This window comes from Thalassophryne amazonica, chromosome 6 (assembly GCF_902500255.1).
Source record: "Thalassophryne amazonica chromosome 6, fThaAma1.1, whole genome shotgun sequence".
In the NCBI taxonomy this organism is placed as follows: Eukaryota; Metazoa; Chordata; class Actinopteri; order Batrachoidiformes; family Batrachoididae; genus Thalassophryne; species Thalassophryne amazonica.
Window position 1 is genome coordinate 91,958,156 of NC_047108.1, and position 25,317 is coordinate 91,983,472.

A 25,317-nucleotide genomic window follows, 5' to 3' on the forward strand; every position below is an offset into this window, starting at 1 on the left:
TCTAGTCCCCGTCAGTACTCTAGCTGCAGCATTTTGAATTAACTGAAGGCTTTGTAGGGAACTTTTAGGACAACCTGATAATAATGAATTACCATAGTCCAGCCTAGAGGAAATAAATGCATGAATTAGTTTTTCAGCATCACTCTGAGACAAGACCTTTCTGATTTTAGAGATATTGCGTAAATGCAAAAATCAGTCCTACATATTTGTTAATATGCGCTTTGAATGACATATCCTGATCAAAAATGACTCCAAGATTTCTCACAGTATTACTAGAGGTCAGGGTTAATGCCATCCAGAGTAAGGATCTGGTTTAGACACCATGTTTCTAAGATTTGTGGGCCAAGTACAATAACTTCAGTTTTATCTGAGTTTAAAAGCAGGAAATTAGAGGTCATCCATGTCTTTATGTCTGTAAGACAATCCTGCAGTTTAGCTAATTGGTGTGTGTCCTCTGGCTTCATGGATAGATAAAGCTGGGTATCATCTGCGTAACAATGAAAATTTAAGCAATACCGTCTAATAATACTGCCTAAGGGAAGCATGTATAAAGTGAATAAAATTGGTCCTAGCACAGAACCTTGTGGAACTCCATAATTAACTTTAGTCTGTGAAGACGATTCCCCATTTACATGAACAAATTGTAATCTATTAGACAAATATGATTCAAACCACCGCAGCGCAGTGCCTTTAATACCTATGGCATTAAGGATGCAATCTTTCTGCAAAGCTGACTTTGAATTTCAAAGTGTGGACTCCATGCAAACCAAAAGAAGTCACCAGTAACTTTCTTCTTTTATTGCAGAAAACCAAAGAATGGTGCACAAAGTCAGTATATGTAAGTGAGTATTCAAAATTAAAATCGCCTTCACGATCTTTGAATTGGGCCCCTTCACACATAGTACGAATAAGTACAAATCAGGGCGAATCACGGCGGAAGAACTCGTATGAGCGAACCACAAAAACATCTAGCCGACTGGCAGGCATGAACGATCCCACTGTGGCGGTTTCGCGCACGTGACGGTTTTGCGCACAAGCATGCACAAAACCATCGCAGGAGGAACACAGTGTCAGCAGCTGAAGCATGTGTAACCACATCATGCAGCTGCTGTGAAATGAAAAAAGAAAAAATACATGCCACCCAGAGGATTCGAACCTGCAGTTTACAAAAACTCTGATTACCCGATGGAAACTTTACCACTGCTCTACAACCACTGTCTTATAACAGGAGCGTGAAATGGCTAAAATCAACAAAGACATAAATGCATTTTTTTTTAAAAAGAGAAAAAAAGCGCCATGATAACTGACCAAACGGCGTTTGTTATGGCCTATTTCTGCTGATACATGACTGAAAGTGGCATATTTGTCGCACTGTTGGGTGCGCCGCTCATAGGACATGTGTGTCGCGCCAGGCCCGCGCGTGTCCGGCCCCGACACGTGTGTCCTGTTAGACAGATGTGAGATGAGATCACTTGCTGCATGTCCACATGAACTGATTGTCAGTTTCAGCTGGGACAGCCTGTCAATGTGCTCACTGTGCGCACGCTCCAGCCTGTCACAAAAGTTATATATGTTTTATGTATTTCCATGTGAGGACAACAGCGCACACACACGTGCGTGTCCGTCAAAACATGGTACATGTTCGGCAGCCAGCCATGCTCCCTGTCCGGTCAGTGCACAGACCAAGGTGTCACTCTGTGATCAGATGAGAGATGTCTTGCCTGCGTGGGTGGGGGGGTAGGGGGTGGGGGTGGGGTTGGAGCGGGCGAAACACACGCACACATGCTGTGGGGGGAGCCGACACTCTGGCACACTGGCACACCACATGTGTACTTGGCAACTTCACAGTCGTGGGGGCACTCAGAGAAATTTCACCACCAGGCTTTGAAAGTGATCATCTGCTGACTGTTTTCATGCTAACAGTGCAAATGGCCACACATTTTCTAAGTGGTCCAGCAAGCAGTGGTTAGATATTCGTGTGTGTCACCTGGAATTTGGTCGACACCTGCCACGAGAGTGATCGAATGGGCTCTCACAGGGCACAGTCTGTCTTTCAGCCGCTGGCGTACAACAGGTGTACAAGGCAGCTGTGATTTTACACGTATTGCATACGATTCCTGCTTCATGTGCAATTCAGCCACATTTGTACCATGTGTGAAGGGGCCCATAGGGTTTTCGTGTTTACAACAACACTGTTTAATTGCTTTCTTGTTTTGCTCACAGGATCTAATAGGAGAGACGCTTCAATGGTCCTGCCACACTTTTCTTCATCTGTTTACACGCACCTTGTCTCATCCGGTATCACTACTCCACCCCATCAAGAGCTTTTCTTCGACAACAACACACAAGGAGTTTACCTTTAACAGCCTTTAGCAAGCCCGGGCCTTTCTTAACAAATCACCTCATTGATTGGACTTTCTCTTGGGTATAAATCTGTTCCGTTCCCACTAAAAGATTGCGTTTGCCAGCTTGCCCGGGCTGTCAGTCACATCTGGTTAACATAAATACAGAGAACGCTCACTAGATTAAAATCTAGTTGAACAGACGAGTAGATTAACCTGCTGATGCATGAGTGAGACATCACAGTAGGAGATACAGTAAAAGCGTGCCGCAGTGCAAACGATTAATGAGCGTTCGCTGCTTTGTGGGTGTCAGGGTTCTGTTTTGCTTGGACTTTCTGACTTTTCAGTTTGACCCAAGAATTATGAAAGTTGCTTATCAAACAGATGATTTTTGGTCCAACGTAAAGAAGCCAGTTTCGGTCCTGATCAAATAGCACCATTTTTCGTTTTGTTTCACAGCAAGAAAATCTTTTTGTGTGACAGTTTAATGCTTTGGGTCAATTACAAGAAGTTTAAGCAAAATTCTCACTGTTCTCCTCCCCAAATCAGAGCGTTTCCACCCTTCTCTTGCTGCCATCTTCACGACAATGTTAATTTTCACCCGAAGAGGTTTAACATTTGGAAAATTGGAACTCGCACCACGTATTGCAAGTGAAGCTGTTTTTGCTGGAGGTAATACAATAATAATATTATTACCATGGCAACAAAATGAACTGAAATGAACCTGCGCACTGTTGATTCCAACTGTAATAATTTTGGAGGTGACAATACAGTAACACCAGGATTGCAAGTACTGGAAGCTGTAGCTCACATGGGCGAGGATGACTTTCAGGTGTGAAGGCGACAGTGCCATCAGAGGTCACGACGTGTTTGTGTTCTTATCTCGACAGTGACATTTATGTGTCTGGCACCTTGGCCTTTGAGATCAGGAGATATGTGGAAAGAGATCATGCAGCCATGAGATCACTGGAAAGAGGTATTTGGTATCTCTGATGCTTTTCCAGGAGAACAATGGTCCAAGTCATTAGGGTCCTGGTGCTTCCTATCTTGCTGTATGGCGTGTGACTTGGACTTCTTGCATGGATTTGAGAATTGATTTAGGGTAATTTTGAGGTGGTGAATCCAAATCAGAGCTCATTTTTTTCTATCTACCTATCATATTCCTCTATCTACATTTTTCTTGCATGTTCCGTATTAATGGATTAGACAAAGTTGCTCATTCACTCACAAGTCTGATCCCACTAATCATTCACAAAAGCAGCTTCAACAGCACAGTTTTTAAACCAGGTACGCAAAATGTAAACAACAGCCGCAATATTGTTTATGGCGCCGAATAGGTGTGCAAGACGGCAGCTTTTGCTTCAATGCTTGATACGAGAAGTATGTTTTCATATCTCAAAAATGTGATGTGAATGGCAAAAAGTAACACCAGATTTGTACTGAGTGCCCCCCAAATGACCCAAAAACTGTTGAAAAACTCCATGTAAGAAAATTCATGTTGACCAGTGTAACCAGTTATCAAAGGTAATGCCTGGATGTCGGTTCCAGGTCTCTTCAGATGAATCTTGGATATAACTGGAATAACTTTGTGTCAAATGAGGAATATCACTTGTATTGTGACAGAAGCTATGATATTTCAGCCATGTTTCTCTTGGCATGATCCAGTATATATCCACCTCAGTGCTAAAGGCCCCGATAGCTGTTGAAGGCCAGATATCTGGTTACTTTCTACAGGTTGGGATGGACCAGTTGTCTGCCTAGGTGGTTGCCATTGAGGACCCAATGGAGTTCAGTGGTGTAATGGAAGTGGTAACGAGTGGCACCAGCGCATTCACACAGACATGATACCTGACCAGTGTGTGTGAGAGAGAGAAAGAGAGCGACTCACATGATAAGAGGAGCGCTGTTCTCTGTCGAGAGGTCTGGTGACATACATCTTTCCTGCCACAGGATCGATACTGAACACTTCATTGGGTGGCTGATCTGCTCCCACTCCAGTAATACTGTATCGGATCGAGATGTCCCGGTCTTGGTCTGAACGAATCTGGAACACAACAGAAACATTCAGTCTGTCAAGTCGTTTCACAGGGTGCCGCATTCTTACTACTGTCTTTGCTTTTCTGTTCGAGCCAATAAATCCTCCCAAACACACATCTGTCTTCAGTTTAGCAGTGCACTCTTGCACTGTAAGGTGTTTAGTATTCACGCTCTGGTTTGTGATATGCAGGCCTGGAGTTGAATGGTTTTGCCTCAGACACCAGATATCGCACATTACTCACTGGAAACATGCACAAGTACACACTCAGAAACACACTCTTGCACATTCATCACCGTTTTGACATTCACAGACTCAAAGATTCTATTAGTGCTGCCGCACAGAGCGCTACATTTCTGTTTGGCAGAATTGGACAGCTTTTGAGAGAAATTTCAATTCAATATTTCAGTCAGGAAGAAATCAAATCAATATTTACTCCATTTTTTTTTTTAAACAGGCACGTAGTTCTGTGAAGATTTGGAGGAGATGAGAATACAGACTTTTGTGAACAAAATATAAATACGAGGGCTGTCCATAAAGTATAGGTCCTTTTATTTTTTTCAAAAACTATATGGATTTCATTCATATGTTTTTACGTCAGACATGCATGAACCCTCGTGCGCATGCGTGAGTTTTTCCACGCCTGTCGGTGACGTCATTCGCCTGTGAGCACTCCTTGTGGGAGGAGTCGTCCAGCCCCTCGTCGGAATTCCTTTGTCTGAGAAGTTGCTGAGAGACTGGCGCTTTGTTTGATCAAAATTTTTTCTAAACCTGTGAGACACATCGAAGTGGACATGGTTCGAAAAATTAAGCTGGTTTTCAGTGAAAATTTTAACGGCTAATGAGAGATTTTGAGGTGACACTGTCGCTTTAAGGACTTCCCACAGTGCGAGACGTCGCACTGCGCTCTCAGGCGGCGTCATCAGCCTGTTTCAAGCTGAAAACCTCCACATTTCAGGCTCTATTGATCCAGGACGTCGTGAGAGAACAGAGAAGTTTCAGAAGAAGTCGGTTTCAGCATTTTATCCGGATATTCCACTGTTAAAGGAGATTTTTTTAATGAAAGACGTGCGGACGGGAAAAACACCTCCGTGTTGATAACCATTTGTAAAATCCAGGCGGCTTTTGATGGCTTTCAGTGGAGTGAGTATATGAGAAATTGTTTAACAGCTGGACATGTTCCAACTTGTCCTTAAGGCTTCCAACGGAGGTGTTTTTCCTGTGGCGGAGCGTCGCGGCGGCTGCGAGTCGACGCGCGGACCCGTCCGCACGTCTTTCATTAAAAAAATCTCCTTTAACAGTGGAATATCCGGATAAAATGCTAGCCCTTTTACCTCAGCAACTTTTACTTATCACAACAAAACCAAAACAAAACAAAGTGAGCACAACAGCAAAACACAGAGATCTTAAAATAATCAATAAACTCAAATTCCTCATCATATCCACACCAATAACAGCACACATCGCATAATAAAAAAATAATAACACAAAATCAATAACTTAATTGTCCAAACTTTAACCAACAGCTATATAGTCCTTCAAATTCAACTGAATTTTCAGAGAATTCAGAGAATTTAGACAATTTTCACATATTCAGAAAACATCAGTTCCTTATATTGGTGTTTAAACTGATTGACATTTAGACATCACTTGAGTTCCTTCGCCAGATTATTCCATATTTTAAGGCCACAAGTAGAAACACAAAAGCCTTTCAAATGAACAGTCGGATACAATTCCATAATAATCATTTAATGTCCTTCTCAAAATCAACAGTTTTGTTGTGTGGGCCGCTGAAGAGAAGGTACTGCTGGCCCACCACCACCAGATGGCACCCTGCTTGGAGTGCGGGCTTCAAGCATGAGAGGGCGTTGGAGCCGCTGGGAGTGACAGCTGTCACTTATCAGCACCAGCTGTCACTCATCCAACTCATCACCATCACTATAAAGGCCGGACTGCAACTCCACCTCCTCGCCGAGAAATCAGCTACCACTCAAGGTAACCTTCTCTGCGGTGATTTTGTTGTATCTAAGCATTGTTCTGTGTGCAGCCATTTTCCTGTGGACTCAGTCTGAAGCTGGATTGGCGGAAAGTGTGAGTAGGCGACGTTTTCGCCTCTCACTCCTTCCAGGGAAGAGACTGACAGGAGCTGCACGGGTGAAACTGTTTCTGGAGGTGGAGGTTCTCCCTCCCGGAGGAACTGAGCAAGAAGAGATTACTGGGTGTGTCTTCACACACCCACCATTAACTGTTTCTGTTTCTGCCAGCAGTACCAGGTCTGACAGCTGGAGACGGTGGCCACCTGGGACTCGGGACTTGGCGGCTCCGGTGTTCTTCAGATCCGCTGGCGGTGGAAGCCGTGTGGGATCCGGCTCTTCTCTGGACAGACGTCTTCTGTCCTCGAGCCTGCCCACACGTCACGTGTATGATTGACTGTACTCCTCTATTGTTATTGTCTGTATTCCGTTGTGCAATTCACAACATTAAATTGTTACTTTTTGGCTTATCCATTGTCCGTTCATTAACGCCCCCTGTTGTGGGTCTGTGTCACTACACCCTCACAACAAGTTTCACAGATAAAGTTAACCATATTAGGCTCCAGTTATACTTTGGAAACGAACAGTATCAAATACAATGCTCAAGTTCTTGAGCAAGGAACATTTCACCATTTGACACCTGCACTGTAAGGTGTTTAGTATTCACATTAGTGTACACACAGTACACCAAACTGCACTGCACTGCCATTATCTTCAGTCAAACACATCCTGGGGTTCACAATGACACCTCAGCTCAGGAAAATGAACCAGCAGACAGTTGCTTCAGTGTTGCGAACCCCAGCAAAAGCTAATGGGACGCCCATGTTTCACCTGGCTTGAACAGACTGATGGTTACTTTCAAGAAGTTGGGATGAACCAGTTGTCTTGCCATCCACAAGACGGTTTCATAGTGTGGTGGATGCAGCAATGCACAACACCAGCATATGCTCATAGATCTGAACTGACCTACTTTAGTTTAGTTTCGTTCATGTCCCACGTCCCACTGTGCTCCAGTTTTCATTTATGGACATCAGCTTGACAGTAGCTGGAAGAATGGACTGTTTTTATACTGTAAACACTGTCTCCCATTGGGACAATACAGTCTGTCCTATCCCAGTCTGGTCATCTCATCTGTTGTCTGCATTTGGATTCTACTCTTGCTAATTATTTCTATCACCTTGCTAATTGTGTCAATTATTACATGTTTTTGGTTCTATTTTACCACAACACTGAAATTTAATTAACATGACGGTTGTCTGAAAGCATATTTTCATTGTAAGAGATGTGAATAGTTATTGCTGTGTGCTCTGAATATTTGGAAATATGCCTGACGGGTTAATTAAGAAACTCCGGCTTCCACATCCAAAACTCAACATATTCTTTCTCATGATGAAATTGGTCATTCCACTGCATATTGTGGAGGTCAGACTTAGTTTTTGCATAATCCTGCTAATAAACAAAGAACCTGAAGAGTGAATACATTCTGAAGACGCAGTAATGGGTTGTCTGGAATACTGGAGTAGGAATGAAATTAATTTAACAACTTTGAGAAGGCAAACGGAGTCTTTTTAACAGCCTTGCCAAAATTTTGGCCGTTGCCAGATGCACAACTCATAGGTGCATTAAGGCCACTACTTATTTATACTGAAGTGGTGTGTAATTGGGATTCATTTGGAGGACTTTTTCAATTTAGTGCCCAAATTGAGTTCAAACCTCCAAGCATCCCATCTCTGTCCATTAGCACCATGACAAGCTGGGAACATCAGTCGGTGGATCAAAATGACTCAATCATACACTTATTCCAGTATGCAAGCACATGTTGTACACATGCTTGCACACACACACACACACACACACACACACACACACACACACACACACACACACACACACACACACACACACACACACCACACACACACACACACACACACACACACCCACCCACACACACACACACACACACACACAAATAGCCAAGCCTTTTCTACTAATCACTGACTATTTCAGTAGAGAGCCTGAGTGCACCGGAAAAAGTAAGACTCTGTCCAAAGTTGTCTCCGTCTTTCACCACTCATGGAACCAATTTAGCCATATTTTTGACATGCCAGGAATCCTTCCCTGCCGAGAAAATAGCTGGAACAACTAACAAGGACAAGGGAAGGACATACAGTATTAGACAGGTGTCATCCTGACTTTGACTACAAGTGGGATAGAAAGCCAGCACCATCATGAAACTCCCATTATCGCCACTTTTCCGCCGCGCGAGCCTCATCATGTAATCTTCATCACCCCGTCACGGAGATTCAATCAGAGCTGTTTTTTTGGGATCAAACCCGCGATCAGATATCAACACCATCCTTTCTAAGGATGTGAGGGGAGCTGTCACAGCATCCGCCTAATATTATTCATGCGCGTGAGTGTGTGTGTTTTCTTTGGGGAATGGAGGAAGGGGAAAAAATGTCACAATGCTCAGCACATATCTCAGCAAATTACTGCTGACAGCTATGATAATTAAAGAGCTTCAGGCATCCACTGCTGTTACTTCAAAGAAACTCTATGTGTTAAATAGTAAGAAACTAACAAATATACAGCAAGCAGCTGAGCTGAACTCTCACTGTAAAGCCCATTACCCTCCTCTATAGGCAACACAGCGCGCTGACTCCATCTACCTCTCCTGTCGCATTAGAAAATACAAGCAATTATTACAGAACCCACTGCCAAACGGCCTCCCTCCCTCACTCATCTGCTTTTTCTCCTCCCCTCTGTTTGTCTCTCCTTTTACTCTCTCCTCCCTTCTCCGTTCCGCCGCCTTTACTCTCTTCTGCACTCCTCCCCTTTGGTCTCGTCTCTACTCTCTCTCTCTGTTGTCTCTCTTTTGCATGTCTTTCTTCGCTTCGGGTCTCAGCAGGGACAGACACCATGCATGAAAAATGAAATTACTTCAATCCGTTGGCCTTGGCAGTGGTGTATAAATCCTCACCAGTTAGGAAGTGATAGCTCTCCATAATTCCATTTGCCCCCCCTCCCCCCACAGATTTCCAACCAATTACCAAGTCATCCAGTTTTTTTTTTGTTTTTTGGTGCGGTTTGAGCTACAATTTTCTAGAGTCATTTCAACCAATTAGCTCTACCCCCCCCCCCCCCCCCCCCCCCCACACACACATGATTCTCAGAGGCGCTTCGGAAACCTCATCAACACTTACGTCTACGAAAGATCTGTGCACAGGTGTGTGTGCACACCAGTGTGCGCTCGAGCATTCACTCTTCTGCTTTCTTCAGCAGTCAAAGTTTTTGTTTGTGGCAGCTAATTATTATGAGAAAGAATTTTTTGGCTGGAGCTACGCTGTATGCTCCAACTGCCACACATTTGGACAGTTCCAAGTAGAAAAGTGATGAAAAATGCACCCTAATAACAACAAATATGTGCAATAAATCATGTAAATGTGCATTATGAATGAATTATGAATCACGTGAATGTGGTTGATCCCTTCCACCCAGGTCAAAAAACAGAAAACACAAAAACGGCTTCTTTCCACCCGCAGCTAGACTCAGACAATGGCAGAGACCCCCACTTAGCCTGCCTTCCTCCCCCACTGCCATAAAGTACAGATTGGTCATCCCTGCACTGAAAGGTACTGTACATCTGTACTCCAATCTCCTGTTCTTGCACAGCCCCATTCCATTCCATTATATTTATTTAACAGTGAATATAGTTTTCCCCATTTGACTTGTTTACTTCTTCCAGAAGTATGTTTTCTATTCTTTTCTTTTCTTATTGTTTATGCACCAATAACACCAGATAAAATTCCTTCAGTGGTGGGCACAGTTCCGCTTATCCGCTAACCGCTAATTAATGAAGCTAACTTTTTTGTTAGCAGATTAGCTTTTCAGCTAACTTCAAAAATCATCAGCGAACCAATTAGCTTCCGTTTAATTTAGTTTAGTTAGACTGCTAACATTTTTTTTTACATAGTTAGCAATGGTGAAAAACACTTATAAACTCTGTTTGCTTCTGTCTGCTTTTGCAGCAGTGAGGTAGCTGAGAGGAGCTGAGCTCAACTCTACCCCAACAGAAGGGGACTGGCTGCCAGACTGCCACAAAGAAAAAACAAAAACAAAACAAAAGTCATTACCCTTGACAGCATACAGTGGGCCATCTGTGAGGCACACATCTTGAAAAGGAAAACAGATTTGACTTATGGTTTTGATTTATAAATCAAATTAATCTAGATAGAATAACTACATTAATGTTAACTCTTAAAATGTACAAAGTGAAAATATAAAACATAACTGTTAATTTAAAAATAATGCACTAATTCTGAAGATTTGAACATTAACACAGAGATGCCCAAAGGGATTATGGGTAAACTCCACTCATACCGATTGGTTGACTAATTCATTCTATGTAAAACCCAACACAAGCAAATGTAACGTGTGTGTTGGTATTTATAAATAAGTGTGCTTTTTGTAAAATATGTCATTTTTCATTTGTAAAAAAAAAAGGCATTTGCAAAAGGGAAAAGTCTGTTAAACTGTGATTCAGGTCGACAATCGTGTGATATAACTGGGCACCAGTAGATGGCAGTGTTCTATGCATTTTGACCCCAGTAGAGCATTCACATTTCACAATTGTCAAGATCTGTAAGCTGACCTGTCATGAAGTGTAGTTCATTACAGTTTGTGGCCATTTGCCTGGAAAAATGTTCTACACACCATGTTGTCATGACACAACCAAATTTCACACCATTTTGTGATAGCATCACGAAAACTAAATTAATCTATTGTTTTTTTTCGTGATGGTGTCATGAAATGTGGAGTGACACATGGGCGGTCTGTGGGAGTTGTGGTTAGACTTAGGGGAAGGGCAAGGGTTAGGTTAGGGTTAGGCTTAGAGTAGGGTTAGAAAAAGTAATATAAAAAATGTGTCACAAAAATGTGATCTGCATTTTGATTTGGCACATGTTTTATGCTGGATGCCCTTCCTGACACAACTGTTGTTCTGTTAATGGTCTTTGCATTCTGTCCGTGTTCTTTTTGTTGGTTATCTTTGTGATCCGTCCCCTGTCTGCGCCCCTCTGTTTATGGTTATTGTATGTCAGTTATGTTCCTCACCTGTTAGGTGTGTGTTTTCCTGTGTTTGCACTTATTTGCTTCTTTGAGTTCCATGTTTCTGTTCTGCCTTTTTTTTTCTTGGTTTTGTACTTGGCTGTCTTGTGGTTCTCTTTATCGTTTGATTATCATGATGTTTTTAGTTCCACTCAAACCTGGGTTTCTTTTGAGTTCTGAGTCACGCTGTGTGTGTTAGTTTCAACACAAGCATTATGTTCCAGACTCCCCTAGTTTTTCCGTGCCTTTATGTGCCTCTTTTGTTTAATTAGGTTTCAATATTTAAGCATGCATTATTTCCTGTGTAGTTGCCAGATTTTTCTTTGTCTTCCGGCCATGATGTGCTGTGATTTTATATTTTTTTGGATTATCTTTGGTTCATCTTACCTCTTGTTTTAGTTACTGTCTGCATTCTGGGTTCTCTCAGAAACTGCCAACACAACATTAACTCCCTATTACATGGCGAAATGGGCAGTGGTGGGGTTTGAACTGGAACCTTCTACACTTAAAACCAAGTGCATAATAAGTAAAAATTCAAAGTTCAAAGAAATTACCTGATCATTTGCCTGTGGCATAAATGGAAAAGACGGGCAGCTTGCCACACCCCCTCTCCTTTTGGGAGGTGGAGTCTTTTGTGATTCTCCCACAGAGAGTGTGGCTGCACACTTGCTCAGTCGGCATGTAAGAACAAACAGTCTGGGCAGCCCCAGAAGTCTTTGATTTGGCCCATCATGTTGGCCAGCAAGACGTTCACAGAAATCAGCAACAGCAGTCTGTTAAGGCTTGCTGAAGTTGCATAACTGAACACAATTTTACATGTAGAAATGGGGGTGGGGTGCCATGATGTTTCTGTAACGGTCATTGCTTTTTTGAGTGAACACTGCCATCTAGTGGAATCAGTGAAAAACACTAGATTTTTTTTTTAATGAGGCCTGTTCTGCCATCACTAAATCCTTGAAGAATTTTATGCAAGGTTTGTCAGTGGGAATTTTGTGATGCATAACTTAAATATTGCATACATAATGTCCAACATAGTATTGTGACTGTGTTGTCATTTTTATCAATTTTTCAAGTCAGTGACAGCTTACTTTTCATTACAAATGTGGACAGTGTAGCTGTTTTCAACTTAATTTTCCAAAACATGCATGCACATTCTGTCAAGAAGGTGTCTTTCCTTTGAAATATGCTTTTCAATAAATAAAATATACATTTTTAAATTATCTCTGCAATCTGCATATTAATAAAATCCAAATTGCAAAGGACTTTCATTTAGAGTTCAAATGGTAATTTTGTACACAATATAATGTAATTTGACATGACATTATAATTTATTTTTGACCCATGGACCCCCATCCAGATTAGTTTTTGGTCATTCATGGGAAAGAATTTGGGCAGCCCTGTTCTACAAGCCCTTGATAAAACTGTGTGACATTGAGGAGATTTAACACAAAAAAAACACCAACTATATTTATAATATTTTCACAAAAATGTCCCTTTAAACACTAAGCTCCTCTTGCCGGCATCCCGTCGTGTTCTCTTTAAGAGTATACAGAATGTGTTGAAAGAAACAGCATGAGAAGAACATAGAGTGCTTTTCATAACTGCGCAGTGCTTATTAATTTAGTTTAATGAAATGAAGGAAACACCATCTCTCGCTGCTCCTGAGACACACAAACAGTCACAAATGTGGATTAAGAACTACACAAAAAAACCCCAAAGGAATTCATTTTCAAGGATGCCAATGACAATCAAAAACCTGTTACTTTGTTTTAACGTCTGTTGTCTTTAGTGTGTGAAGGGAGAACTGCCTGTGAAGGACTCAGCATGAACGGAGACTGATGGAGCGAGACGAAGAGGCAGAGAAAGCGAGAGCATGATGCAGATATCATTCAGCATCAGAAACCAGACACTGTCTAAATGACCTATTTGTCGACGGATCAAAGCAATTCCCTTCATTACTGACAACTTGTCTGCTTCTTAAGCAGATCTTATCAGCGGGCTTAGCTGCCTTCTGCCGGGCAAAACTGAATCAAATGAGAAATTATCACGCCACTGGGTCTTCAGGGATCCAGAGAAAAGAAGATGAAGAGAAGGGAATGAATAACACAGTGCTGTTTCGCGACTACAGCCTCTAGGGTGCAGGAGACTTAATAGTCCTCTTAAAAAGTCATGTTAAATAGCATTTTACAAGATATATGTGTATGTGTGCATTGCACACTGCAGTCATGCACTATGATGTATATTAATAATGTGATAATGTGCTTGTAGCAAGCACTGTGCATGTTGTTCAGACAGCCGTGATGTCCCACGCATGCTCCTACGATGAGCTGCAGGGGGTAAACGGCGATCCGGATGAGGGGCTGCAAAGGGAGCGTGCATCGCTGCACACCTTTGCAGAGCACATACACCCACCCGCAATTAATCAGAATGTTATTTTTTATCACTTGGCCTGTCAAACAGGTGGATCAACTGCAGTTTCCGGATATATCCGTGATCTCTCACATCTCTGGTATGGATTTATACAACCTGGGCCTCGTATTATTTCTATTCTCTCGGAACAACAACATGACCTATTAGGTTACTTCCAGTGCACATATTTCTGTTATTAATTGCAGCAGAAAAAGCAGAGCAGTGTGCTGCAAAGCACAAAAATGCTGATGCTACATGAATGCATTCAGTGCTTGGTCAGACATAAAAACAATTATGAGATATAGATTTTGTATTGTTGCTGAATTTATGTTGAATCATTGTATTCCTTCTGTGTGCATTTTCTCAGCATGATTTACAAGGCAGTTCAATGTAAAACTCTGATAGATTACCCTTGTCAACCTGTTCTAAGTATCAGCAATTTGATTGTAATGTCATACTATAAATAATTTAAGTTGATGGCACCCAAGATCACCAGGTTAAAACCCCTTTTAGGTTAATCTTTTCACTTTTATGGCTTATAACTGGATCCCAATTCCCACATATACCACACCTTTTCCATTTCTCCCTGCATTACCTGCACATAATAAGCTATATTAGGTGTGCTCCATTGTTCAGCAACTGGTTGATATATATATATATATATATATATATATATATATATATATATATATATATATATATATATATATATATATATATATATATATATGTCAATCTAGGTAAGAAAAATGAATAATAATGTATGACAATTTAAATCTGGTGGTTTAATTTTATTACTTATGATTACATTTTAAAAGTAAAACATTTTGGGATATTTAAAACATTGCTACAAAACTGCAAAATCAAAGTTGTTTTTATCCATTTCTTTTGAATGACCTGTCCCAGCACACGTGCAGTACCTTCAGCCCCAGTCCTCACTGATCTGATTAAAAGAAATAAAAATAAATAAATACATGTATACATGTAAACAGTCATGTCCATAAGTAGTTGTACAGTGATAAAATTTTTGTAATGTTGCTACCACAATGGACTTGAAATTAAACAGTTAAGATGTGCTTGTCATGTAGATGTTTACAATTTAGTTCAGGTGTTTTTTTTTAATATCATAATAACCATTTATACACAGTCCTGCCATTTATAGAGTCCAAAAGTAATTGGACAAATGGTTTGCAAGAATTGCAAATCATACCTTTTACAGCAAGCTTTCTTCAGACAAGGTAGGGGATGGATACATAAACATATTCAAGTCACTGAATATAGTAAGTCCCTTCGGCTGCTCCCTTGTTTGCACTCGGGGTCGCCACAGCAAATCCAAGGTGGATCTGCATGTTGAATTGGCACAGGTTTTACGCCGGATGCCCTTCCTGACACAACACTACATTACATGGAGAAATGTGGCAGGGGTGGGATTTGAACCCGGAGCCTTCTGAACTGAAACCAGGTGCATTAACCACTTGTCCACTGAATATGTATGAGTTAATTTAGATCAATCATAAAAAATATATATAAAAAAATACAATGGTAGACTGTACAGGGAAGTTATCAAGAACTGAGTGAGCATGCAAGAATTAGATGAATGACACAAACCACCAAGTCACCTATAACAACTCTGAAGGAGAGACAAGCTTTAGTGGCAGTGACTGAAGACAGCTTTTGTCTGTGGCACAACAAGTTATACAGTTTTATGCTGAAGTGACACAAGAATGACTTTCTTGAAAAGACGATGCGAAATTTCAGCTATAGCTTGCCAGAAGGCACATGGAATACTGGAGCCTGTAGATTTGATCTGTTTTCTTGTTCAGTACAGTTCAATTCAATAAAATCCCACCAAAGGAGTATGATCTTAAACATGACAATAAAGTTGATTTTTCTCATTGGCAAAGGTTGTTTCCACATTTTTTTAGATTGCTGCATCACAATGTGTTAACAGTTAAACAGCTTTCTGGAGTGTATTTGCAGCTTTACCTTAAATACATTGAAATTAACATGCTACCCAAGTTAATCTGAGCTACCTTTGCAAATGCTACCTTTATTTATTGTTAATGTAGGAAGTGTTTGAATTACTCTGGCGAATCAGCCTGTTTCATTGATGTACAAATTGAAACGTAAAGCACCACTTGGGCCTCTCTGCCTCAAGTCACACCAGAGCATTCCTGAGCATATTAGCACTGGATTTGTTTGTCTCAGCAGTCAAGCTTTTTCTCAGCCCACACAACTCTCACTATGTCACATGAGGAGGGAAAGTGCAAAATTCAGACAAAGGGAGAAGAACCCCGTGAGACTTAGAGGTCATACAAATTCAGTTCAAAGCCATTTCTGCCACGTTTATGCTGGCATGCTAAATCCAGTATGCGTTCTACCCTCCACACCACCGAGTTATGGTGGTCATACTTCGGCTTTAACCCTCTGAGGTCCGAGGGCATTTTTTGGACAGTTCACTTGCCTGGCATAAATGTTTTATTATTGCTGTTAACAGCTCTCCCTGCATTCCAGGATCAAGTTTTATGTCTCTTTTTTCAGGACAATCTGTGCTTTCAGAATATATATGTTTTTGTTGTGTTTTATAAATGTAATAAAGGTTTACAATCCAAAATAAGAAAGAAAAAAGTAAAGCGGAAAATAATTTTCCAGACACATTTATTCAAAACATACAGCAAACTATAATAAACAACTTACTTGACGCTTACTTAACTTGACACTTTATAAAGGTAATTTGAGGTCTTGTGTGAAAGACTGTACAACAAAAAGGTTCAAACAATAAACACAAATGCACATTTTGAACAATATATACAAAATGGTCTATGCGTTTTGTTGTCCATTGATATGGTAAACAGTGCTTTATGCAGAGAAAGCAACAGAGTGCGTAATGGTGCAGGGCGCACTGGATGTACTCATTGGAGCACCCAGGGGCTATTCAAACGGGCCAACTAGTAACATATCACTCCTGAAAACGATCTTTGTCTTGTCCTACGATTGGATTTTGGAAAACCATGTGTCGGTGAACCAATTCCGATTGGACACTCACATTGCGCACGTCATCACACAGCTTCTATGAGGAGTACAAAGATGGCCGATGGCTGGCTTGAAAGTCCGCAGAGTTAACTTTTCAGAAAAAAGTAAGTTTCTATCTCATATCACTAAAAGTTATTTATAATTTAGTAAACTTTGTCTTAGCCATCATATACGACGACGTCGGCCCCAGAGTTAAGTAGAACAGTCCGGTTTTAAAAAGGCTTATCCACCTACTGGCACAGCCTTGGGCCGGACACTCATTTGTCCTCTTTTTGAGATAGTCACTATTTTGTATTTAATCTAATTGTATATAATGAAAAAATAAATAGGCCTAAATAAAAATAAATCAATAAACAAATAATAAATGAACAACATGCTAGACCCTGGCAGGGGACTAATTTCTTCATCCAGTTCCCGCTGAATTCTGGACAGTTAAAGCACACACCCGCAACATCTGTGTTACACTCCCGCCCATTCCCGCAATGAGCCTGTCCAGTCCTGCCCACACCGGTGAAACGCTGAGAACTTATGCCCACACAGTAATAGAGATGCATTGATTTTGTGTTTCCTCCCATCCCACAGGAGAAAACACATCATTTAGGCTATTAATAAAGAGATTCATAGGGTTGATTTTTTTTTTTAATTCCCTGGCCTGTATGTCTTTTGATGCCCTAGTCAGATTAGCACTACTACAACCCCAATTCCAATGAACTTGAGACATTGTGTAAAATGTAAATAAAAACATTATACAATGATTTGCAAATCCTCTTCAACCTATATTCAATTGAATACACCACAAAGACAAGATATTTAATGTTCAAATTGATAAACTTTATTGTTTTTGTGCAAATATTTACTCATTTTATAATCAATGTTTCAACATTGAGAAACATTGTTCTTAAACTATTGGAATTTTTTTTCATGCAATTGTTCACAAAGTGGTGATCCTCGTCCCATCTTTGCTTGTGAACAGCTGAGCCTTTTGAGGATGCTCCTTTTATACCCAGTCATGACACTAACAATTAGTGTCCTCAGTTCCCAAATGCTTATTGAGTGTTGTTAGAAGGAAAGGTGACGTAACACAGTGGTAAACATACCACTGTCCCAGCTTTTTTGAAACGTGTTGCAGGCATCCATTTCAAAATGAGCAAATATTTGCACAAAACAATAACGTTTATCAGTTTGAACATTAAATATTTTGTCTTTGTGGTGTATTCAATTGAATATATGTTGAAGAGGATTTGCAAATCATTGTATTATTTTTATTTACATTTCACACACCGTCCCAACTTCACTGGAATTGGGGTTGTATTTGGTTGTTTTAATTTTTTCATTTTTAAACACAGTTTCATGTGTATGCCATATATGGGCATTCAGTGTTGCCATCATGTCTGTGTCTCTCTGTATGTGTATCTTTTTGATCCTGTTATGTCCGCTGCGCCTGTTAAATTAAATATGTTCTATTTTAGCTGAAAGTAGCGTGTGGACACCACATACTTTACACTATTCTCCTTTGTTGACTGAGTCATCCTGTTGCTTCCATTCTTACAGTGTTTTTTTTTTAGCTGCCCACTCCCGCCCGCAGTGAAGGTCTGACTGTCCGCTCCCGCAAGATTTGCGTTGGGTCCTACGGGACCAAATCCCAATGCAGGTCTCTACTACATGCAATTACACATCCCCTTTAGATATTTGTTCTAACAGATTACTGGACAAAAGCAGTGTCAAGTAAATATCTGTTATTTTATTGTTCAACAGCTGAACATAACCAAATTAGTGATATGGTTAATGTCAGGTCAAGTGAACACACCAAGTGCACCTGCAGTGGTAGCTAATCGTTAAAATGCCAAATCGAAAGACTTCATGTAATTCCGAATAGTCGAAAGAGTATAAATTCATCTCCAAAAGCAGGAAGGATGATGTCCATGCTTATTGCAAACTGTGTCGTTGTGATGTGGATATAAGCAGCAAAGGTAAAGGTGCCATCAGCCGACATGTTAACATAGACAGCATCAGACTAACAATTGAAGCAGCTGTATCTTCACTTTTGTCTTTTTATTCTATGAAACTACATTGCCCCAGGATGACAAAATTTATGCTGCAGAACTTTGTAAAGTTTATCACGCCATCGAGCATCACCGGTCATACAGAATTGTTGACTGTAGAATAAAAATTGACAGAGAGCGCTCTATGTGAAATTGTTTTAGCACCCCACTCCATCCAGACACGTGCACTACATAAAAGAAAATGAACTGCATGATGCACTGACAACTGATGCATCAAACAAAGGTACGATCAAGTGTTTGGCTATAGTATTGAGATATTTTCACTTTGAGGAGGGAGTGCAGCGTGCACTGCTAGATTTTTATAGTGACAGTCATGAGATGTCAAAAGCTATAACCAATCAGCTGCTGGCAAAACTCAAGCTGTCTAGTCTAGATGTACAGTAGTGTTCAGAATAATAGTAGTGCTATGTGACTAAAAAGATTAATCCAAAAGATTAATTTTGAGTATATTTCTTATTGTTACATGGGAAACAAGGTACCAGTAGATTCAGTAGATTCTCACAAATCCAACAAGACCAAGCATTCATGATATGCACAGTCTTAAGGCTATGAAATTGGGCTATTAGTAAAAAAAAAAATAGAAAAAGCGGTGTTCACAATAATAGTAGTGTGGCATTCAGTCAGTGAGTTCATCAATTTTGTGGAACAAACAGGTGTGAATCAGGTGTCCCCTATTTAAGGATGAAGCCACCACCTGTTGAACATGCTTTTCTCTTTGAAAGCCTGAGGAAAATGGGATGTTCAAGACATTGTTCAGAAGAACAGCGTAGTTTGATTAAAAAGTTATTTGGAGAGGAGAAAACCTATATGCAGGTGCAAAAAATTATAGGCTGTTCATCTACAATGAACTTGCTTGGTGAACTGCTGACGCTGGCTCACAGATCTGGCAACTTGTTTCCGACGGATTGTTTGTTGTTGTGATGTTATTCTGAACTTCACACGGTTGTATATGTTTCTTTTATTTCTGTTTAGCACTCTTCTGGTTATTAATTGTATCTACTCTTAATGTTATTTATCTATAGTCCTGTTGTAATTCGCTAGCAGTTAGCATTTGCTAGCAGTTAGCATTCGCTAGCGTTTAGCTTTCACTAGCTAGGTCGACTCCTCCCTTCCCACCCGTCGTTATTTTTATAGCTGGTTCTTTTTACCTGGTTAATACTTCTGTTAGTTTTTCAGTCGAACTGCTGTGAATTTTAAGTAATTATTTTACTGTGTAAATCTTAGGTGCGGCTAGCATTTTCGCTAGCAGTTAGCTTGCATTAGCGACTTCGGACCCTCGTTTTCATTTTTTCATTTCATTTTTTTATATACTTCTGTTAATATTACAGAGATTAGAGCATGCCATAGGTATTAAAGGCACTGCGCTGCGGTGGTTTGAATCATATTTATCTAATAGATTACAATTTGTTCATGTAAATGGGGAATCTTCTTCACAGACTAAGGTTAATTATGGAGTTCCACAAGGTTCTGTGCTAGGACCAATTTTATTCACTTTATACATGTTTCCCTTAGGCAGTATTATTAGACGGTATTGCTTAAATTTTCATTGTTACGCAGATGATACCCAGCTTTATCTATCCATGAAGCCAGAGGACACACACCAATTAGCTAAACTGCAGGATTGTCTTACAGACATAAAGACATGGATGATGTCTAATTTCCTGCTTTTAAACTCAGATAAAACTGAAGTTATTGTACTTGGCCCCACAAATCTTAGAAACATGGTGTCTAACCAGATCCTTACTCTGGATGGCATTACCCTGACCTCTAGTAATACTGTGAGAAATCTTGGAGTCATTTTTGATCAGGATATGTCATTCAATGCGCATATTAAACAAATATGTAGGACTGCTTTTTTGCATTTACACAATATCTCTAAAATTAGAAAGGTCTTGTCACAGAGTGATGCTGAAAAACTAATTCATGCATTTATTTCCTCTAGGCTGGACTATTGTAATTCATTATTATCAGGTTGTCCTAAAAGTTCCCTGAAAAGCCTTCAGTTAATTCAAAATGCTGCAGCTAGAGTACTAACGGGGACTAGAAGGAGAGAGCATATCTCACCCATATTGGCCTCTCTTCATTGGCTTCCTGTTAATTCTAGAATAGAATTTAAAATTCTTCTTCTTACTTATAAGGTTTTGAATAATCAGGTCCCATCTTATCTTAGGGACCTCATAGTACCATATCACCCCAATAGAGCGCTTCGCTCTCAGACTGCAGGCTTACTTGTAGTTTCCAGGGTTTGTAAGAGTAGAATGGGAGGCAGAGCCTTCAGCTTTCAGGCTCCTCTCCTGTGGAACCAGCTCCCAATTCGGATCAGGGAGATAGACACCTTCTCTACTTTTAAGATTAGGCTTAAAACTTTCCTTTTTGCTAAAGCTTATAGTTAGGGCTGGATCAGGTGACCCTGAACCATCCCTTAGTTATGTTGCTATAGACTTAGACTGCTGGGGGGTTCCCATGATGCACTGTGTTTCTTTTTGTTTTTGCTCTGTATGCACCACTCTGCATTTAATCATTAGTTATTGATCTCTGCTCCCCTCCACAGCATGTCTTTTTCCTGGTTCTCTCCCTCAGCCCCAACCAGTCCCAGCAGAAGACTGCCCCTCCCTGAGCCTGGTTCTGCTGGAGGTTTCTTCCTGTTAAAAGGGAGTTTTTCCTTCCCACTGTCGCCAAGTGCTTGCTCACAGGGGGTCGTTTTGACCATTGGGGTTTTTACGTAATTATTGTATGGCCTTGCCTTACAATATAAAGCGCCTTGGGGCAACTGTTTGTTGTGATTTGGCGCTATATAAATAAAATTGATTGATTGATTGATTAGTTAACTGTTACTGTAACTGTACTATTGTAACTGTACTTTACTCTTGTGTTAATCTTAGGAGTGGTATATATATATATATATATATATTTACTGTTCCTACATTTCTAATACTTTTGCTACTCTTTCAGTGTAACTACTGTGAACTTTAATTCATTTATTTGCATCTGTGTGAGCCTTAGGAGTGGTTAGCTTATCCATTATTGGTTAGCTTGTGCTTGCTTGGCTATATTCTTAAATTTCCTAGTGCACAAAGTACACTACTTTACCTACTTTACACCCTCCATAAATCCTATGTGATGTTGGAAGATAGGGTGGCTCTCTTAGAGAGCCATGTCCGTAAGTTAGAGTAGCTTCTTAGCGCAGTGGAATTAGATGTTACAGGCACTCCAGATGAAGTTAGTGCTGGGCCGGCTAGTGAACCCATTAGCATCAGCCTAGAAACACCAGCTGTGGAGGACAGTTGTCGGACTGTGGCGAGGCGGAGGAAGCCCCGTAGGGCTTGGTGCCCAGTTGTGGAACCCCGATAACACTCGCCACTGCGAACTGTGAATCAGTTCTCCCCCTTGGATTTACCTGATGTGAATTCTCCGAGCCCACAAGTGACTTCCACCCCTATCTCCAGGCCGAAACACCGGACTTTAGTGATAGGGGATTCTATCACCCGCAAAGTCAGGTTACAGATGCCAGCTGACATTAAATGTATTCCTGGGGCCAGAGCTCCCGACATTGCATCCCATCTTAGGGTGCTGACACTGCAGAATGGAAGACAGACGAAGGAACATGACATGAGATATAGTCACATAGTTATTCATGTCGGCACCAATGATATCAGGATGAAGCACTCAGAGGTCACAAAAATGGACATAGAGAGGACTTGTGACCTTGCCAGAAAGATGTGCCGGCATCAATTAATAGTCTCTGGTCCCCTCCCCTCCTGGGGTACTGATGAGGCGTTTAGCAGGCTGACATCATTAAATAGGAGGCTGGCGCAGCTTTGTCAACAGCAACTGGCCTTTGTTCTGGGGCCGCCATGGCCTGCTGATGCCGGATGGCCTCCACCCTACTGGGGAAGGTGCCGCCATCTTGTCTGCGAACATAGATAGAGCTCTACAGGGAGGGTAACATTAGGAATCTACAGCAGGTCATGGAGCAGGTGATTAGAGACCCTGCAAGGCTTATGACAAATGTGGTTGTGGAATCCATTAGCTTAGCGGGGAAATTAGTGCAGAAAATCCACTATGGTGATAGTGCAGTTTATCTGCCAGGGAGGGAAATTCAACAAGTTGAGACTATGGCCTGCTCCCGTAGACGTGTCCATAAAAATCATAGAGGGATATGCTTTGCAAACTTAATACCCATTACTATTTTGGATCATGTTGAAATTGAGGATGACCCAGTGGTTGTTCCAGTAATAGCAAAGATTTCGTGTCTGCTACCTACAACGCGCGTGGAATGTCTCAAACCTAAACCTGCTTCTAGGCATCTTATATATGCCACTCTGAAACCACCCCTAAACCCAAACAGTTCAACTGTCAACCCCACTGAGGTCCTTAGACTGGGTCTCATTAACATAAGATCACTGTCCTCAAAATCATTGTTGATTAATGATTTAATTATTGATAATCACTTAGATATGATTGGGTTATGTGAAACCTGGCTTAAACCTACAGCTGTCCTCCCCTTAAATGAAGCCTGCCCACCAGCATATACATTTAGTCACGTCCCTCGTAATGCGAAGCAAGGCGGGGGTGTTGCTCTTATTTATAAATCTAGGTTTAGCTTATTAGCTGTTCGGGGTCACAAATATAACTCGTTTGAGCATCTGATTCTCCGCTCCGCTCAGGATATTACGCATTGCCAAGGTCAGAAAAATAAAAATCAGCCGTATCATCTCTAACTTGTCAACTAGTGTAGATAACATTCTGATCATTGGTGACTTTAACGTTCATATAAATAAGTCTTCTGATCCCCTCTGCAAATCATTTATGGAAATTGTGGATGCATCAGGATTTTGGCAATGCATTCGGGATTCGACGCACATTAGTGGAAATACCCTGGATCTGGTTCTTGCACATGGTATTGCTGTCATGAATATTGACATCATGCCTCTTACATCAGTGGTCTCTGATCACTCACTTATTAAGTTTACAGTTTCGCTGCCATGTTTAGTGGAACAACAACCTTATTTATCACTGCAGCGATGCATCAATTCCTCAACTAAGACTGAACTAGAAGCTAGACTGCCTGATGTCTTAGCCTCACTTTTGACAAATACCCAGTCAGTAGACAGACTGGTGGATAGTTTAAACTCAGTGCTCAAAACGACACTCGACATGATTGCACCACCTGTGTTGAAACCGCGCTCCCCCAAATTGCAGTCACCTTGGTTCAATGATTACCTGCGTGACCTCAAGCATAAAGCAAGAGGTCTAGAATGGAAATGGCATCGTTCAAAATTAGAAGTATTCAACCTTGCATGGCGTGATGCTATCTTAGACTATAAGCATGCATTATTGGCTACAAAGCGGACCTATTACTCTGATTTGATCAACAAAAACAAGCATAACTCAAAGTTCTTGTTCGACACGGTGGCAACACTTATTCATGGACAACCACCTATAGCTTGCTGTCCTTTTACAGCACAAGATTTCTTAGATGACTTTGAGAAGAAAATAGATGACATTAGGTTGAACATATCCCAGCATGCCTTAACCCAGCCACTACACCCTGCTATTGAGGTGGGCGCCACTACTGAGGTATTACCTATATTTACAGAATTTGATAGTCTCTCTCTAGACATGCTGATGAAACTCGTAACGTCAACAAAAAGCACAACCTGTTTATTTGATCCTATACCAACAAAAATGGTTAAGGACCTGTGGCCCACTCTTGGGCCGATTGTGTTGGAAATTATTAATCTTTCTTTAACTTCTGGATCTGTTCCTAAATGTTTCAAATCTGCAGTGATTAAACCATTACTTAAGAAACCTAATCTTGACCCTAGTGTATTGAAAAACTATCGGCTGATATCAAATCTATCATTTTGCTCTAAAATTCTGGAAAAAGTGGTGTCACTGCAGCTCATAGACTATCTTACTGAGAATAATCTCTTTGAGCCACTGCAGTCTGCTTTTAGAAAATATCATTCCACAGAGACGGCTCTCACTAAAGTGGTGAATGATCTTCTGCTTACAGTGGATTCGGACACCGCTACGGTTCTGCTGCTGTTAGATCTCAGTGCTGCATTTGATATAGTGGATCATCATATTCTACTTGATAGGCTGGAAAATCATTTTGGGATTACTGGGAGTGCCATTGCATGGCTGACGTCATAATTGACCAGTCGTTCTCACTGTGTTTTGTACAGTAACACTACCTCTAACCTTAGTGACATGAAATTTGGGGTTCCGCAGGGGTCTGTCTTAGGCCCCCTGCTTTTCTCCCTTTATATAGCACCCCTTGTGCACAT

General features: G+C 40.9%; 1 protein-coding gene across 1 annotated transcript in view; it reads right to left on the reverse strand.

Moving 5' to 3' along the window:
• Positions 1 to 25,317, reverse strand: part of LOC117512653 (cadherin-4-like) — a 990,586-nt gene that overhangs the window by 106,314 nt on the left and 858,955 nt on the right. Inside the window, 1 exon segment of the mRNA XM_034172806.1 lies at positions 4,231 to 4,386. Coding sequence (XP_034028697.1) covers positions 4,231 to 4,386 — 156 coding nt within the window.